General features: G+C 35.4%; 1 protein-coding gene across 1 annotated transcript in view; it reads left to right on the top strand.

The window, feature by feature from the left end:
• The window catches only part of LOC149846196 (Cation efflux family protein), a 40,194-nt gene extending 21,821 nt beyond the window's left edge, over positions 1 to 18,373 (top strand). The window contains exons 8-12 of the mRNA XM_089996238.1: positions 12,782 to 12,844; positions 14,174 to 14,279; positions 15,019 to 15,164; positions 17,551 to 17,642; positions 18,070 to 18,373. Of these exons, the coding sequence (XP_089852364.1) occupies positions 12,782 to 12,844; positions 14,174 to 14,279; positions 15,019 to 15,164; positions 17,551 to 17,642; positions 18,070 to 18,211 (549 nt within the window). The 3' untranslated portion in view covers positions 18,212 to 18,373. The remainder of the gene's footprint in view (positions 1 to 12,781; positions 12,845 to 14,173; positions 14,280 to 15,018; positions 15,165 to 17,550; positions 17,643 to 18,069) is intronic.
• Positions 18,374 to 18,593: the final 220 nt, after the last annotated feature.

Here is an 18,593-nt window from a genome sequence, read left to right as displayed (position 1 = left end):
TAATATTTTAACACTCCCCCTCAAACTTAGGGTGTCACGACCGAAAGTTTACCAAGAAGGAAGTTAAATCTTGGAGAACACATCGCCTTGGTGAAGAAGTCTGCCAGTTGATATTCTGATGTAACCTAAGGAAGGTCAATGATTTTTCTTAAATATTCTTCACGAACATAGTGGCAGTCCATCTCGATATGCTTCGTGCGCTCATGAAATATGTGATTTTTGGCAATGTAGATTGCACTTTTATTATCACAACATAATTTTGTGGGCCCTTGAACTTGAATATTCATATCTTCCAACAAGTTGCGAATCCAAACAATCTCCATGGTAGTAGATGCCATGGCTCTATACTCAACTTCGGTGGATGAAAGCGATACTTTTTGCTGCTTCTTGCATCTCCAAGAGATTAATGATTCACTTAAAAAAATACAGAAACCAGTGGTGGAGTGACGGTTATTTGTGTCACCTCCCCAATCAGAGTCAGTATAAGCAATTAAACTTAATTCAGACGTAGAAGATAGAAATACTCTCTTGTTTACTGTACCCTTTATGTATCTGATGATACGAAGGATGACGCTCATATGGACTGTAGTAGGTGCATGTTGAAATTGACTAGCAACATATACTGCATAAGAAATATCAGGCCTGGTAATGCTGAGATACGTTAGGGATCCAACCAGTTGCCGGTAAGGTGTGTGATCTTTTAGGAGAATCCCATCATCAATCTTCATCTTTGAACCTACTATTTCAGGAGTTTCGCAAACCTTGCCATCTGTGATTCCTGATCTATCAAGAATCTCACAAGCAAGTTTAGTTTGAGACAAAAAATAGCCTCTCTGAGAATAGGCAACCTCAATTCCCAAAAAATATGTCAGAAATCCTAAGTCTGACATTTCAAATCTTGAAGTCAAAATAGATTTAATGCTCTTGATTCCTTTGATATCATCACCTGTTATTAACATATCATCAACATATAACAATAATATAACAATCCTTGCATCAGATTTCTTAACAAACAATGCAGTGTCAGTATAGCATGAAGTGAAACCATTTTCAGTCATTACATTGTTAAACCTATCGTGTCAAGCCTTGGGTGCTTGTTTCAGTCCATAAAGAGCTTTACGAAGACGAAGAACTTTATTTTTAGGGATTTCCATACTAGGTGGAGCATCCATGTAAACTTCTTCATTAAGATCTTCATTTAAAAAAGCATTTTTGACATCCATTTGGTAAATATTCCATTTCTGAATTGAAGCAATGGTGATAAGACATCTGACAGTAACCATACGAGCTACTGGAGCAAATGTCTCTTCATAGTCAATCCCATATTCTTGACTGTACCCTTTAGCTACAAGACGAGTCTTTAAATTTTCTGAGTTGTTCTAACCGCAACTTATCTAATCAATAGAATGCCCTCTTCTAAGTTAAAAAATGCTTCTCCTTATAAAAAGCTCTTTAAATTTTCACCCGATTTCAATCGTCTTCGTATTTTGGTTGCAAATGCTTTGTCCTATTGCATAAAAGAGATAAGTTGTCTCCGAAAGCAATTGAATGTGTTTTTCTAGGATATGGTGAAAATAAAAAAGGGTATAGATGTTACGATTTTTAAAATGATAAACTATATGTTTCGAAAGATGTAGCATTTCTAGAAGAAGAGAATGGTTTTGAAAAAATAGAAGAAACAAATGAAATTGATTACATATTTTTATATGATCTTATTGATGACATACAAAATGATTCTCTTGAAAGCATAGAAGATACATGTGAGGCGTCCAATCGTGATATAATACCCTCAAATGATAATAATGCAAATATAAATGTTTACTCAAGAAGAAATCAAGAAAACCCTATTAGTGCCCTTGAAAAATACTCTCAAATTTCTGAATCTTCTGAGGAACCACAAGTTAGACATTCTTCTAGAATATCAATACCCCCAAATAGGTTTGTATCCTATGATTCCTTGACGCCCAACTATCGAGCATTTCTAATAACCCTACATTCTTATTTTGAACCCGCTCATTATAATCAAGCTAAATCTATACCACATTGGGTTGAAGCAATGCAAGTTGAACTAAATGCACTAAAAAAAGGCTAATACTTGGGAAATAGTTAATCTACCCCCACACAAAAAACCTATTGGGTGTCGCTGGGTCTTCAAAGTCAAAACTAAAAGTGATGGATCTTTAGAACGATATAAAGCTAGGTTAGTTGCTAAGTGATACTCATAAGAATATGAAATTGATTATGAAGAAACATTCGCTCCCGTAGCTCGAATGACCAGTGTCAGGACTTTAATAGCTGTCGCATCAACCAAAAATGACCTATTTATCAACTTGATGTAAAAAATGCTTTTTTAAATGGAAGTTTAAGTGAAGAAGTTCACATGGATCCACCACCCGGAATTAATATTGAGCAAGGTCAAACTCTTCGGCTTTTAAAAGCATTGTATGGCCTCAAAGAAGCCCCTAAGGCTTGGTATGATCGTTTCAGTGATATCATGATAAAATTAGGATTTCACTCTTGTTATACTGACACTGCTCTTTTTGTTAAAAATGAGGTACTAGTATCGTTATGTTGTTACTTTATGTTGATGATATGATTATCACTGAGAATGATCAAAATAGTATTGTTGATGTTAAAAATATGTTAAAAAATAATTTTGATATGTCTGATTTAGGTTTTCTTAGATACTTTCTTGGAATTGAAGTTGCATATTCTTCTCGAGGCTATATTTTGTCACAGATGAAGCTTGCTACAGATATATATTCCAAGTCTGGCATTTCTGATGATAAAAAAGTTGAGACTCCCGAGGTTATTAATGCCAAATTATGGTTGGAGGATGGGGTTCTTCTGGAAGATTCCACACCCTACAGACAACTCATTGGATCTCTCACTTACTTAACCATCACCAGACCGGATATCACCCATGCGGTTCACTCAGTTAGTCAATTTTAGCATGCTCCTACAACGATGCACATGAGTGTTGTTCTCCGGATCATTCGTTATATTCGGAACACCATCAATAAAGGGCTATTTCTATCATCCTCTTCTTTCTTGAATCTTCTTGCTTATACTGATGCAGATTGGGGAGATAATCCTAATGATCGAGTCTCAACTACTGGTTTTTGTGTATTTTTAGGGAACTCCTTGATTGTCTGGCGATGCAAAAAACAGCAGAAAGTTTCACTATCATCTACTGAAGCTGAGTATCAGGCTATGGCAACCACAACAATGAAACTTGTATGGCTTCGCAGTTTGTTTAAAGACATGGGGGTTGATATTACCGAAGCTTCAAAACTATGTTGCGACAACAAGAGTGCCATCTATATTGCAAGCAATCATACCTTCCATGAGCGTACCAAACATATCGAAATGGATTGCCACTATGTTCGTGACGAATACTTACGAGGAACAATTGCTCTACCGTATGTCACTTCAGAATATCAGTTGGCGGACTTCTTTACTAAAGCTCTTTCGGCTCCCTGCTTTATGTTTCTCCTTGGCAAACTTTCCGTCATTTCCCTGTAAAGTTTGAGGGGGGTGTTAAAATGTACTCCATATATATATATTGATTTATATATATATATATATATTACATCAATACCCGATAGGGGTATTTTTGTAATTTCACATAGTTGTTTTAGAAAGCAACTATTTTTGTTTTTTGATAAAATGTAATTTTAGTTTTTTATTTTTTTTTATTTTATTTTTTGTATTTTTTAGGAACCAAAAGGGGCTTCAACCATAGAGTCGTTGGAGCCCCCAACAGTCACAAATGTGACCGTTGGGGGCTCCCAACGACTCCATGGGAGCCCCCTTTTGGGCACTTCTTTTGAGGCCCTTGGCCTTCCTTTTCCTTCCACTCCCTCTTGTATAAATAGGGGTGAACCCCTTGTATGTTAGCATTCTTGAGAGCTCTCTCTTTTTCAATAAGAGGCTTTTTATATTATTGCCTTCTTAAAGGCTTGTGCTTGTATTGTCCCTTAGTGGACTTGTGATATTGTCTCTTTTATTCATTGTTGTAAGTGCTTATAAGCACTCTTTATATTTCTGCAATATCTCATTACATATCATAGGAATGTATCATCATTAAACAAGTTCTATATGTCGGAGAGAATGAGTCATATGATACAAATTTTTTAGGTCTACTATTTCTAGAGGATCGCCTAACTGTAATGAGATATGCAAAAATATAAAGAGTGCTATAAGCACTTGTATTGTCCTATAATGGACAACTAAAAGAGACAATAGCCAAGTCCGCTAAGGGACAACACATACACGAGCCTTGAGAAAGGCAAAAAATATAAAAACCTCTTTATTGATAAAGAGAGAGAGAGAGCTCTCAAGCATGTAGAAAATACAAGGGGTTCACCCTTATTTATACAAAGAGAAATGAGAGGAAGGGAGGCCGCATGGCCTCAAAAGAAGGGCCAAAAAGGGGGCTCCCATGGAGTCGTTGGGAGCCCCCAACGGTCACAATTGTGACCATTGGGGGCCCTAACGACTCTATGGTGGGGCCCCTTAAGTGGCTAAAAAAGAAAGAAAATAAATACAAAAAATAAAAGGAGAAGAAAAACAAGTACCCCTATCGGGTACTGTGTGAAATGACCATAATACCCCCATTGGGTATTATGGTGTTTTTGAAGATATATATATATATATATATATATATATATATATATATATATATGTATTGATACATATATTTTAACACCCCCTCAAACTTTATGAGGAGATAAACGAAAGTTTGCCAAGGAGAAACAAGAAGCGTGGAGCAAGAAGTGCTTTAGTAAAAAAGTCTGCGAGCTGATATTCGGATGTGACATATGGCAGTGTAACTGTCCCATAGAGATACTCATCACGAACATAGTGACAGTCCATTTCTATATGTTTGGTCCGCTCATGGAAGGTGTGATTGCTGGCAATGTAGATGACACTTTTGTTGTCACAACAAAGCTTCGAGGCACCGGAAATTTCAACTCTCATATCTTGAAGAAGACTTTGAAGCCACACAAGTTCCATTGTAGTAGTTGTCATAGCCCGATATTCAGCCTCAGTAGATGATAATGAGACTTTCTGCTCTTTCTTGCATCTTCAAGCAATTAGCGAATCTTCAAAAAAGACACAGAAACCAGTAGTTGCCATTCTATCATTTGGGTTTCCTCTCCAGTCAACATCATTATAGGCAAGCAAATTTAATGGAGAGAGTGAGGATAAAAATAACCATTTAGTTAGAGTGTTTTTGATATAGCGAATAATTCGAAGCACGACACTCATATGCACAGTTGTAGGAGCATGTTGGAATTGGCTGGCAAAGTGAACAACGTGAGCAATGTCTGGCCCGATGATGGTCAGATAAGTGAGAGATCCAATGAGTTGTATGTAGGGTGTAGGATCATCCAGTAGAACCCCATCCTTCAACCGTAGTTTAGCGTTGATAACCTCTGGAGTCTCCACATTTTTGTCATCAGAAATTCCAGATTTAGAACATATATCTGCAGCAAGCTTCATCTGTGATAATATATACCTTCGGGGAGAGTATGCAACTTCAATGCTAAGAAAATATCTGAGAAAACCTAAATCAGACATATCAAAGTTATCTTTTAACATATTTTTAACATCAATAATATAACTTTTATCATTGCCTGCGATGATCATATCATCAACATAAAGTAAAGAATAACAATACTATACTTGCACTTTTAACAAAGAGAGCAGTGTCAGTATAACAATAACGAAATCCCAACTTAATCATTATAGCACTAAATCTATCATACCAAGCCTTAGGAGCTTGTTTAAGACCATATAAAACTTTTAATAATTTAAGGGTTTGACCGTGTTCAAGAGTAATTCCCGACGGAGGGTCCATATATACTTCTTCATTTAGTTCCCGGTGGAGGGTCCATATATACTTCTTCATTTAGTTGACCATTAAGAAAAACATTTTGAACATCTAGTTGAAATATAGGTCATTTCTTAGATGATGCCACAACAATTAGGGTTCGAACACTAGTCATTTGAGCAACAGGAGCAAAGGTCTCCTCATAATCAATGTCGTATTCTTGTGAGTATCCCTTAGCTACTAATCTTGCTTTATATCGTTATAAGGAACCATCACTTTTTGTCTTTACTTTGTAAACCCAACGACATCCAATAGCTTTTTTATTTGGAGGAAGTTGAACTAATTCTCAAGTTTTAGCCTTCTTTACGACATCTAGTTCTACCATCATTGCTTCAATCCAATGTGATATATTTTTTGCTTGATTATAATGAGAAGGCTCATAATATGAATGTAAGGCTATTAGACAAGCTCTATAATTTGGTGAGATGGATTCATATGAAACAAACCTATTAGGTGAAATTGATTCTCCAGAGGAGCGCCTAAGGGAAGTTTCTTCTAAAGGTTCATTAAGCCGCAAGATTTTTTCTAAAGCACTAATAGGTTTCTCTTGCTCATGCCGGGTGTAAACATGTAGATTGTCACCATTAGTTGGTGATATTTCAATATTATGTGTGTCTTCTAATATTTTCGAATGACCTAAAGATTCATCATTTGTATCTTCTAAAAGATCATTTAAAAACATATATTCAATTTCATTTTGTTTGTCTAATATTTTAAATCTGATTTCATCTTCTAAAAATGTCACATCTTTTGAGACATATAACTTATTGTTTTTATAATTAAAACATCAATAGCCCTTTTGATTTTCACCATATCCCAAGAATACACATTCAATTGCCTTTGGTGATAATTTATCTCTTTTATGTAAAAGAACAAAGCATTTACATCCAAAAATACGAAGACGATTGAAATCATGTGAGATTTTAAAGAGCTTTTCACAAGGAGAGATATTATTTAATTTTGAGGATGACATTCGATTGATTAAGTGGTGGTTTAACACGGCTTCGGCCCAAAAATTTTTAGGAATATTTTTAGAAATAAGTAATGATCTAGTGGTTTCTAGGATATGCCTATGTTTTCTTTCCTCTAGACCGTTTTGTTATGGAGTTTTTTGACATGATCTTTGATGACAAATGCCATGTTGTTTTAAATATGTTTGAAATTCACTTGATAGGTATTCTCCTCCGGAGTCGGATCTAAGAATGGATATGTGACTTTGAAATTGATTTTTAATTTTTGCACAAAATTCTTTAAAAAATATAGACTTCCGATTTAAGGTTAAAGAAAATAAATCCATACATATCTAGTATAATCATCAATAAAGGTCACATAATATGAATAACCACTTTTAGATAGAACCGGAGATGGTCCCCACACATCTGAATACACCAATTCAAAGGGTCTAGTTGAAATAAAGGTTCTTGTAGAAAATGAAATAGACTTCATTTTTCCAAAAATACAATCTTTGCATTTGATATCTTTTTCTTTACAAAACTTGTTTCCAAAAGGAAAAAAATACATTTTAGGATAACTTGGATGTCCAAGTCTTTTATGCCAAGTTTCAATACTTTGATCTTGGACATAAATACAAAAAGATTTTGTAGGGAGTGTCAAGTGATCCATGTAGTAAAGATCTCCCTTTCTATGGCCTTGCCCAATCCGCTTTCCGGACTGAAGATCCTGCACAAAACACCCTTGAGATGAGAAAGATATTTCACATCTATGGTCGGCAATTTGGGAAACAAAAAAAGGTTGAGATTTAGTTTAGGAACTATTCTTACTTTTGGAACAAAAAAGTTTTAAAAATTTTTATGATCTAGAGTTCCAATGCCATTTATTTTGAGAAAGGTTCCATCAGCCGTAGAGACACAAGATGTTTTTGAATTGGTGCATACGTTGGTTAAAGCATTTTCATGGAGAGTCATGTGAAAAGAAGCTCCAGAATCTAAAATCCAAGAATACGTACCGGGAGGTGATGAAGAGGCAATGGCGACACCGGAGGTGGAGGAAGTAGCCTTTAAGATTTGTTGGAGAGCTATGGATATTTGATCAAGAGTGTCTTTGAGATCCCCGTTTTTGCCTTCATCTTCTTTAGTGGAGGATTCTTCAACGGAAGCCACCTTAGGCTTGAAAGTTCAATTTAATTTTGGGCATGCGGGTTTGATATGTCCCAGCTCATAACAATGATGACATATAATCATCTTTCTTCCACCATTCCTTTGTTTTCCAAAATGAGGTGGCTTGTATGTTTTAACATGATTGTCGGGTTTAGAAACAGCAAGAACATCATCCATGCTTTTACTCATGCCATGCCGAGTCTCTTATTGAGTAATTTCGGCAATGACATCCTCTAATGGAGGAAGAGTGGATCTATGAAGGAGTGATGATCTCACTTGTTCAAATTCGGGACGAAGCCCAAATAAAAATTGAAACAATCTATCTTGTTTCATTTGTTTTTGTTTAAGCTCAACATCCTCCATAGCCAGCCATTTAGGCTCTAAAAGAGCCAATTCATCCCACAAAGGGTTTAGAGCACTATAGTAATCTTGGATGCTCATATCACCTTGTTTTGTAGTTCTAACTTTCTCTTGCAAGAAATAGGCTCTTGTAAGATTTTTTGGGTATACATACCCTTCATGAAAAACCAAGCTTCATTGGTTCGGCGAAATTTTGCAATATTTGCACATACCTTAAGTTCAATATTATTCATAAACCATGCTAAGATTTTTGCATGGTTGCTTTCCCAATCTTCCACTTGACGTTGATGGTCTTCTATTGCTTTGAGGCGAGCATCTCCCTCAAGAGCTTTTTCTTGACCTCATTCCATCTTTGTGAGCTTAAGTTGAGGTTCCAGAACGATCCCCATTACATAACCCCAAAGTTTCTTTCCTTTGAGACTATTTTTCATTGTGGATGCCCATATCATGTAATTTTTTTCATTGAGCTTGAATGATAGGTCGATCTTGGTCTTCATTACTTCAATAAGAGAATATGTAAAAGAAGTGGCGAGAGAGACAAGATTTCACCTTAGAAGAATCGGATGGCTTTGATACCATGTAATGAGATATGCGAAAATATAAAGAGTGCTATAAGCACTTGTAATGTCCTACAATGGACAACCAAAAGAGACAATAGCCAAGTCCACTAAGGGACAACACATACACAAACCTTAGAAAGGCAAAAAATATAAAAGCCTCTTTATTGATAAAGAGAGAGAGAAGAGAACTCTCAAGCATGAAGAAAATACAAGGGGTTCACCCCTATTTATACAAAGAGAAATGAGAGGAAGGGAGGCCGCATGGCCTCAAAAGGAGGGCCAAAAAGGGGGCTCCCATGGAGTCGTTGGGAGCCCCCAACGACTCTATGGTGGGGCCCCTTAAGTGGCTAAAAAAGAAAAAATAAAATAAATAAATAAAATAAATACAAAAACTAAAAAGAGAAGAAAAACAAGTATCCCTATTGGGTACTGTGTGAAATGACCATAATACCCCTATAAGGTATTATGGTGTATTTGAAGAAATACATATATATGTATATATATATATGTATTGATACATATATTTTAACACTAACTTGGGTTTCTTCAACTTGATCTTCTAAGGAGAGATCTTGAGAGTATCTATCAAAAGCATTTTGATGTTCATTTTCCTTATGCCGAGTATAAACATGAATGTCATTAGGATTCTCATTTTTAGAATCATCAATTATGGGAGACAAATCATCAATTTGATTGTCATCACAAATTAAATCATTGTTAGACTTAGTTCTAGGTACTAAATTCAAATAGAAAAGAGTAATCAACTTCCTCTTTAAACTTTTGAATTTCAAAACCATTTTGTTCTTCAAGAAAGGTTACATTTCAAGTTACATTTCTAGAGACATAGAGTTTATTGTTTTGTATATCATAACACCTATAACCTTTTTTATTCTCACCATAGCCAATACAAGTACATTCATGAGCTTTTGGTGATAGTTTATCTTGTCCTTAAAAAAGAACATAACACTTACAACAAAAAATTCTTAGTCTCTTAAAATCCGAAGATATTTTGAACAATTTTTTGAAAGGAGAAATATTTTTAAGAGACGAAGAAGGCATTCAATTTATGATATAAGTTGTGGTAAGAATGGCTTCGGCCCAAATTTTTTTTGGAACACCTTTTGAAACAAGAAGAGTCCTTGTTGTTTCAATGAGATGTCTATGCTTTCTCTCGGCAAGACCGTTTTGTTGAGGGATTTTTGGACAAGACCTTTGATGTATAATTCCATTTAGTTTGAGATAGTTTTGAAATTCTTTTGACATATGTTCCTCTCTGGAATCAGATCTAAAAATAACTATATTGCTTTGAAATTGATTTTGAATGAGAACATGAAATTCTTTAAAGTTAGAGAAAACATCTGATTTATTTTTAATAAAATACACTCATATGTATCTAGTAAAGTCATCAATAAAGATAACATAATATGAATAACCTCCTTTGAATATGATGGGTGTCAGTCTCCATACATCAGAATGCACTAGTTCAAATGGTCTTTTGAAAAAAAAATTACTATGTGAATACGGAAGCGAGTGTATTTTTCCAATGATACAATCATTGCAAGTAAATGATTTTTCATTACAATTTTTTTTCAAGAATGAAAAGAGATACAACTTGAAAATACTAGGATGACAAATCCTCTTGTGCCAAGTCTCAACATCTTTGGATTGAACATGATTACAAAAAGATTTGGACGGCAAAGACAAAAAATCCATGTAATATAGGTCTCCTCTTCTATGGCCTTGCCCAATCCACTTCTCGGACCGGAGATCCTGCATATAGCAATGGGTTGGTGAAAAAGAGACACTATATCCAAAATCAGTGATTTGAGAAATTAAAAAAAGATTTAAATTAAGTTTTGAAATAATTCTTATTTTTAGAACATAAAACTCTTTGTTTTGGCCATAAACTTTCTCAAGATTTCCTATTCCTTCAACATACAATTTCATCAGCGGTGGAAACAAAAGATTTAAAAGTATTGAGACTTGGTTTTGATAAAAGAGATACATTTGGAGTTATATGGAAAGAGGCACCCGAGTCAATAATCCAAGAGGACATACCTGAAATTGATGAGATTGTGGCACCGGAGGTGAAAGGTGTGGAGGAGTTGGTTCTCATAAATTGTTGGAGAGCTTTGGTAAGTTGTGTAATAGAGTCTTTTATGTCTTCATCTTTTTTTATTCTTCATTTGAGTTGCTTGAAGTTTCTCAAACGGAAGCCACCTTTCTTTTTAGCTTAGGACAATCTGGTCGAACATGACCCGGTTCATTGCAATGGTGGCAAATAATCTTTCTTCCACCACCATTATTATTTTTTCAAAAGTGAGGTGATTTATAAGTCCTCACATTGTTTTCCGGTCTTGACACCGCATGTACTTCATAAATATCTTTTTTTAAGGCCAAACGAGTTTCTTCTTGGCATAAATTGGCTAATATTTCACTAAGAGGGATAGAAGCCCTATGAAGAAGAGACCCTTTTAATTGTTTAAATTCGGGACGAAACCCATGAATAAATTGAAAGAATCTCTCTCTTTCCATTTGCTCTTGCCTCATGGTAATGACACTTCCTTTCCATTGAGGTTTGAGAAGGGCGATTTCATCCCATAAAGATGATAGAGCACTATAGTAGTCTCTAATACTCATATCTCCTTGCTTAGTTTCTCTTATTTTTTCTTGCAAGAAGAAATGTCTAGCAAGGTCTCGTTGAATATACATACCTTTCATGAAAAACCAAGCTTCGTTTGCTTTTTTGAATTTTGTAAGATTGGCGCATATTTTGAGCTTCACGTTATTCATGAACCATACCAATATCTTGACATGCTCACTCTCCCAATTTTCCATTTTAGATTAGTACTTTTGAATAGCTTTGGCCTTCTCTTCTTCGTTTAAGGCCTTCTCTTCATTTTCCTCCTTCTTTGTAAGCTTTAGTTGTGGTTCCGGAATGGTTCCACACACATAACCCCAAAGTTTTTTACCTTTGAGATTATTTTCTATGGCGGCCGCCCCCACATCCTATAATTTGTTCCATTCAACGTGAATGAAAGATCAATCTTTGAGTCTTTATCGTCCATTGCGGAGAAGGGTGATAAAGAGCAACAAAAAAGTAAGATGATAACAAAATAAAGAGCTTTCACAACCGAGGCTCTGATACCATGTCATGAAATATAAAAGAGTCACAAAGTGACTATCAAATGCACAAGCACTCAAGCAAAGAGCCATTAATGGGCAAAAATACAACAAGCCACTAAGTGGCAAAAAACACAAAGTGAGAGAGAGAGAGGTAAAAAAATATAGATCTTCTATTGAGAATAGCTTCCAAGAAGCTTAACAATACAATGGGGCATGCCCCTTTATTTATACACAAAATGGAACCCAAGGAGGGGCTCCCATAGAGTCGTTGGAGCCCCTCCAAGGGTCATATTTATGACCGTTGGAGGGGTCCAACGACTTTATGGTGGGACCCCTCCAATAATGAAAAAGAAAAAAGGAAAAAAGAAATGGGAAAATAAGAAAAGAAAAAAGAAAAACATATTCCAAAGGGAATATGCGTATTACATGGAAAAGACTACTTTACCCCTAGTGGGTATTACAATATATATATATATATATATATATATATATATATATATATATATATATATAGAGAGAGAGAGAGAGAGAGAGAGAGAGAGAGAGAGAGAGAGAGAGAGAGAGACGTAGACATATATATATATATATATGTATATGTGTCTCTCTTTCTATATATGTAGATATATGTAGGAAGTACAATACAATTTAACATACCACTGGCTATTTCAATGCATTTATTATTATCTGTTTTTGATATTTGGACCTTTCATTTGGTGCAGGGCTGCCACCATTTGAGAGGAAGAAGGGCTGGTTCATCTCTTTATCTTGACGTGCACATAGAGGTATACAGTATACTCTTCAGTTTTTTTCTTCAGTGGATGAACTTCTAGTGCTATAATACTAAGGGATTCACTCATTAATGCTCCTATTAGGAGGTGTTCTCAACATACTGTCAACTTGATTGCATTAAAAATTGGAAGCATGTGGTTGTTTAGGAGCGCTAGGCTTTGCAGAAATTTACTGAAATGTGTAATGCAGCGGTATTAGATTCTTTTGCAAAAATAGAAAATCTAAATTTCTGCTTCAATGATAAGAAAGATCCTGGAGCTTATATAATAAAGGTTCCAACAATTGATATCACAATCACTTTCAGTGTTCTATGGCAGATTAGATTAACAATGTATATCTGGAGTAGAAGTCTTTCATTCTGAGAAAGTTATTTGAGCGGGAACTACAAAAGTGATGCAAATAAAACAAGTGAAAGAAGTCGATATATACACACTTGCCTTGTTCTCCTATTGATAGTTGAAAGCATCTCACTTTGATGAATAGTTTATTTGTATCTGTATGTAATATGGTGTAAGTGACTAATATTTGCCATAGCGAAAACAGTACAATAGGGTGTGGTTTTGTTAAAAAAAATTGTTAATTGTCTATATGCAATATTTATAGAATACCATGACATTTCTGTAATTTGTTGACATAAAGATGGACAAGCTCTTTATCTATGGATTTTTTATAGTTTCGTGTGGGCTGAATATGCTGAAAGTTGAAGCCTATGCGTACTGGCTTCTGGAAATATGTTGAAATAATTTCAGAAAATTAGTAATATGAAAATTATCAGCCTAGGGATCTTATATAATATGGTTATAACATACATCCCATATGAGCATGTTTTAATGGTGGAAACTGATGCTACTACGATCATTATCATAGAGATGTTTTTATATGTGACAGACATTGTGCTTTCATGAGACAGCATCATCAGAGGCTAACAGCAGACGCAATAGATGATGCATATGATGAGGGGTTAATGATACATAGATCAAAAGCGCATGAGACTGCAGGAAGATTTTTATCATTCTTGTATTGATGATTGTTGACTGGACTTTAATAGTTGGATAAGAATGTGGTAAATGACAATAACCTTGCAATAACGAATGACAAATTGAAGAAATCCCCCATCACCATGGAAAGGGAACCTTAGGCTTTCTTTGGAACTTCAGATACGTGTGCATGAAAAGCTCCTGTGACATGGACATCCAGTAAGATGAATATCCTAAGATTGGAATAAGACTGGTTTGGATTGTATAAGAATATTTAGTGGCTTTCATTTAAGTTTATGCATCAACTTCATGATTAACTACCATGATGATTTTGGAATGCTGCAGGTTGATCCATTTTCAAGTGTCAGTGCTGCCCACAATATTGGTGAACATGTTCGGCGTCAACTTCAGAAATCCCACAGTGAAGTTGCAGAAGTCTTTATTCACATAGGCAAGTTTTTATCTTTTCAGGTTCTCTAGCTTATGGGCAATTGAGGTTTATGTTTGTGAATGCACATAAAGAGTCACTGAAAGCAATCTATAAATTGGTTCTAGTCGTTAAATAAACTTGGGCCTGCTTTTATGAACCCCTTCCTATACTGCCAGTTACCACATAAAGTACAGACTTGTCGATTCTGAATGTCCATACTGGTGTGGATATGACTTGTACGCAAGGCATAAATGACAAAGTAGAAACATCTCCACTGAAGTAGAAGAGTCTGAGAGAGATAAACTTGACTTGTTTAAGCATCGTCTTCAAAGCTATGTACCCTTTGTAATAAAGATTGATTCCCAATTATATAGAATCAGATTGATTTCGTACTCTTTGTTTCCCCACTTTTTAGCATCCTCTGTTGTGGTTCTTTGTTTTGCTATTTCAGAAACTGATATGTCAATATTTAGGGAACCTTTCACTATCTCATACAGCAAATTTTGTTTGCAAAAGCCCTTTCACTTGTATTTTGGCGAGTGAGATGAAGATTTAGGTCTCTAAATAGGATATCCTGCATTTTAGACTGTTAGAAACCTAACTGGCTCTTTTGGTTCATAATCATATATTTCAAAGGATGTACAGCCATCTTCCTGATCCCCTGTTAAAACAGGGTGTTCACCTTTTGACCTTGTATGTGTTGCATCTCATCCCATTTCAGCCAAAAGGCTAATTTATTGTGTTTGTCTGATTCAAACAGATCCTGCACTTTCACAAGTTTCTCATGCTATATCAAGCTTGCAACAGAATTTGAAGGAAGAGGAACATAAGCAAAATATTCCTTCTTCAAGTGAACAAACTAATGTTGAGGTTGTCAGTAACGTGCTTTCAGAAAAATACTCTGAGGTATGACACTAATTTGAAATATCATTCAGCTGAGCATATTTTCTTCTCGTATCTGTGAGTAGAAAATGCCATTTTTTGCTTTTTTTTTTCAGTTTTGTTGGTAGATCAGTCCCTACAGGTGTGATCTACAGTGTTTGTTTAGTAGGGAATGAATTTTGGATTGTGTGATTACAATGTGCAAGCAGGTCTTTTGATGGCTTGAAAAATCAACAGCCCACAGTGAAAATTTTATGGCTCCAAAATTCATATTTTTAATTTTATGTCAAAAACACAATCCATGGTGTGATCCTTACCAAACAGTCCAAGCTGAAAGCATCCATGAGACCATATTGAGTCCATACAGCTCGAACCATGATTTCTAGCCAGATTGGATGGTCATGGAGCTATGACCATATATTACCCCACATGCATGCACACACACACACACACACACACACACGCACACAACCTCTTTTGTTTACTCTAGTTTTAATCTTTTGTATATGTTGGACATGGTCTATTTATGATTCTGGTATGTTGATAAGTGGGTTTTTGATCTATTCTATAATAGTGAAGTGGGTTTTGACTTTTTTGATGAAGATGTTGGAGAAACTGGTGTTTCTCTCAAGTACATTAGTATAATTAAAGATATGTACGAAGGAGTGGTAACCAATGTCCGCACTTGTGGAGGGGTGACAAACAATTTTCCTATAACAGTCGGGTTACATCAAGGATCTACATTAAGCCCTTTCCTATTTGCTATAGTGATGGATGAGCTTACGAAATCAATTCAAGAAAATGTGTCATGGTGTATGTTGTTTGTTGATGATATTGTTTTGATTGATGAGTCTAGAGCTGGGGTTAATGCTAAGTTAGAATTATGGAGACAGACATTGGAAGCAAGAGGTTTTACGTTGAGTAAGAGTAAGACAGAATATATGGAATGTCGGTTTAGTAAGCAACGCAGTAGTGATGAGAGTGTAGTGAAGCTTGGCGAGCAAGAAATATCGGTGGATGACTGTTTCAAATATTTTGGATCTATCATTCGAAATGATGGAAAAATTGATGGAGATGTAAACCATAGGATAAAGGTTGGGTGGATGAAATGGAAAAGTGCAACTGGAGTGTTGTGCGATCGTAGAATGCCTTTGCGGTTGAAGGGAAAGTTTTATAGGACGACAATTAGGCCCGCTTTATTATATGGTACGTAATGCTGAGCTGCCAAGAGACATCATATTCAAAAAATGAGTGTAGCTGAGATGCTTATGCTTCGATGGATGTGTGGAAATACAATAAAAGATAAGATTCAAAATGAGGAGATGCGTAAGAAGGTAGGCGTTGCATCCATTGAAAATAAGATGAGAGAAAATCGTTTACGGTGGTTTGGGCATATTCGGCGAAGGCCTAATGATGCTCCAGTTAGAAGGATGGACAAATGAAAAAATATATTAGTCAAAAGAGGTCGAGGTAGGCCTAAGAAGACTTGGATGAAGATGATAGGAAAGAATATGAATGCTTTGAACCTCACCGAGGACATGGCATTGGATAAAAGTGATTGGAGGAGAAGGATTCATGTGGAGGACCCAGAATGATTTTCTTTTTTGGTTCATATCGCCGACCCCAATTGTTTTGGGATGAAGGCGTAGTTGTTGTATGTTGGAGAAACTGGGCAAATGACATGTGGTAAATGGAAATTCACTAAAATCTAACAAGGGCCGGTTTGCAGCACCATAAGACAAGTTGGAGGAAAGATGTTATTATGTTCTATTAATGCCATCATATTTGTTTTTCCTATGTAGCTTTAATGAAGATCCATACTTTTGTTGTTTAATTAGAGCACAAAACTTTATTGTGACCTCATGAGAAATAAGATCGAACCTCACTGTTCTTGGTCCTTTCATATCATGCGGCTTGTGGCAATGTTGATCTTGGCTTTGTTATAAAAAATGCAATCTGATAGGATGGCCAAACCTTCACTTTTCAAAATCTTTACGAATGTATGTCATGTTTTGCTCTTCTTGTGCATGTGATAAGCCAAGTTATACCTTGGTTCACATGAGGATGCTTTATGATTCTGTACTATATTTTGTTTTTCATCATTCTTCATAATGGTCTGATATTCATGACTGATTCTTGGTTAACAGTGGTAGTAGATGATTGTTTATTAGTGGTTCCAGCTTGTATAGAGACTTATGCGTGTAATATACAGCAGCTTAATAAACAAATCATGACACAAGTGTGATAGGGTATGATGGTGCAACTCAAAGCTGTTGTGCTTTGCGCTTTTTCTCATTATCAAAATCCACCCACAATTGTAGTTAAATGTATTTTATATGATGCGAATGCCTATGTTTTGCATGTTACTTTGATGTGATTTATTCAAGGACATTATCTTCATTAAATTCAGAGGATGACTGTTGAGCACATTACATACCACTCACTGCAAGGCAGGATTCTAGTACAAGTGCAAGTCTGCATGCCACCAAATATGTTCATCCAGTAAGTTCTAGATTTCCAATATGGCCCCATAGTGACAAAAGTTTAAAATGGCAAAATATCGGCAGTAAAAAACTCGGAAGATTTTGAAAATTTTCATAAATCTCGCATTTTTTCGGCAAAATCTTGGCAATAAAAAATAAATTAAAATATAAAAAAATAAATTTTATAAGAAAATATAAATAAAACACATTTAAAAAAAAAATATCAGGGGTTTTCACGATAAATATCTGCTAAAAACGATAGTAAATATCGTGATATTTGTCACGGTTTGAAAATCTGGTGAGAAATTGCCATTTTAAACTTTCGGGCAATTTATCGCGAGAATTTTATAAATCTCGCGAAATTTGTCAGAGAGTACAGCCCTTTTTCTTTCATTTCATTCTTGTTGATTTCAAAACATGATTTTTTTGGCTTTCGTATATTACAGGGAAGCCATGGAAATCGCTAAAGAAGCTGAAGAGGAGATTTTGAAAGTGGCTCCTAATATAGCAAAAGTTAGCATACAACTTAATCTGGGAAACCCAATTCCCAGTGTTAAGGATGAATTGAATCGGACAAGCAATGCTTAAAGATAGGCTGCTCAGAATGGTATTTATCATTCTCTTGTAATTGTTGCTGTTCTGCTTGTATAAGTTAATTAAAAATAGTCCTTTATTACTGTTAGCAACCCGTATGTTGCATAATTTTGGTAATTGTTGTCATAATAATAACGCTGCATTGCGAACTCCCAAGTATCTGTCCTCTCTAAAATTAGAAATTGTCTGTACAAGTTCATGGCCTTGGAAGAGCTGCAAATCGGTCACGTTAAGACAGTTATCTTTCTTTTGACGGTGACTAAATTTGTTCATCTTCATGTTAATTACAAACTTTGGTAGTTCTGAAACAACAACATTTGAATAATCTCCCCCTTAAAGTTGCCTTTTAGTTATATCTGAGAGGGAATTACAGGCT

Source organism: Nuphar pumila, chromosome 2 (genome assembly GCF_984573655.1).
Source record: "Nuphar pumila chromosome 2, dmNupPumi1.hap1.1, whole genome shotgun sequence".
Taxonomy (NCBI): domain Eukaryota; kingdom Viridiplantae; phylum Streptophyta; class Magnoliopsida; order Nymphaeales; family Nymphaeaceae; genus Nuphar; species Nuphar pumila.
Note: the sequence above shows the minus strand (reverse complement) of the source record. Positions and strands in the feature narration are given on the sequence as shown.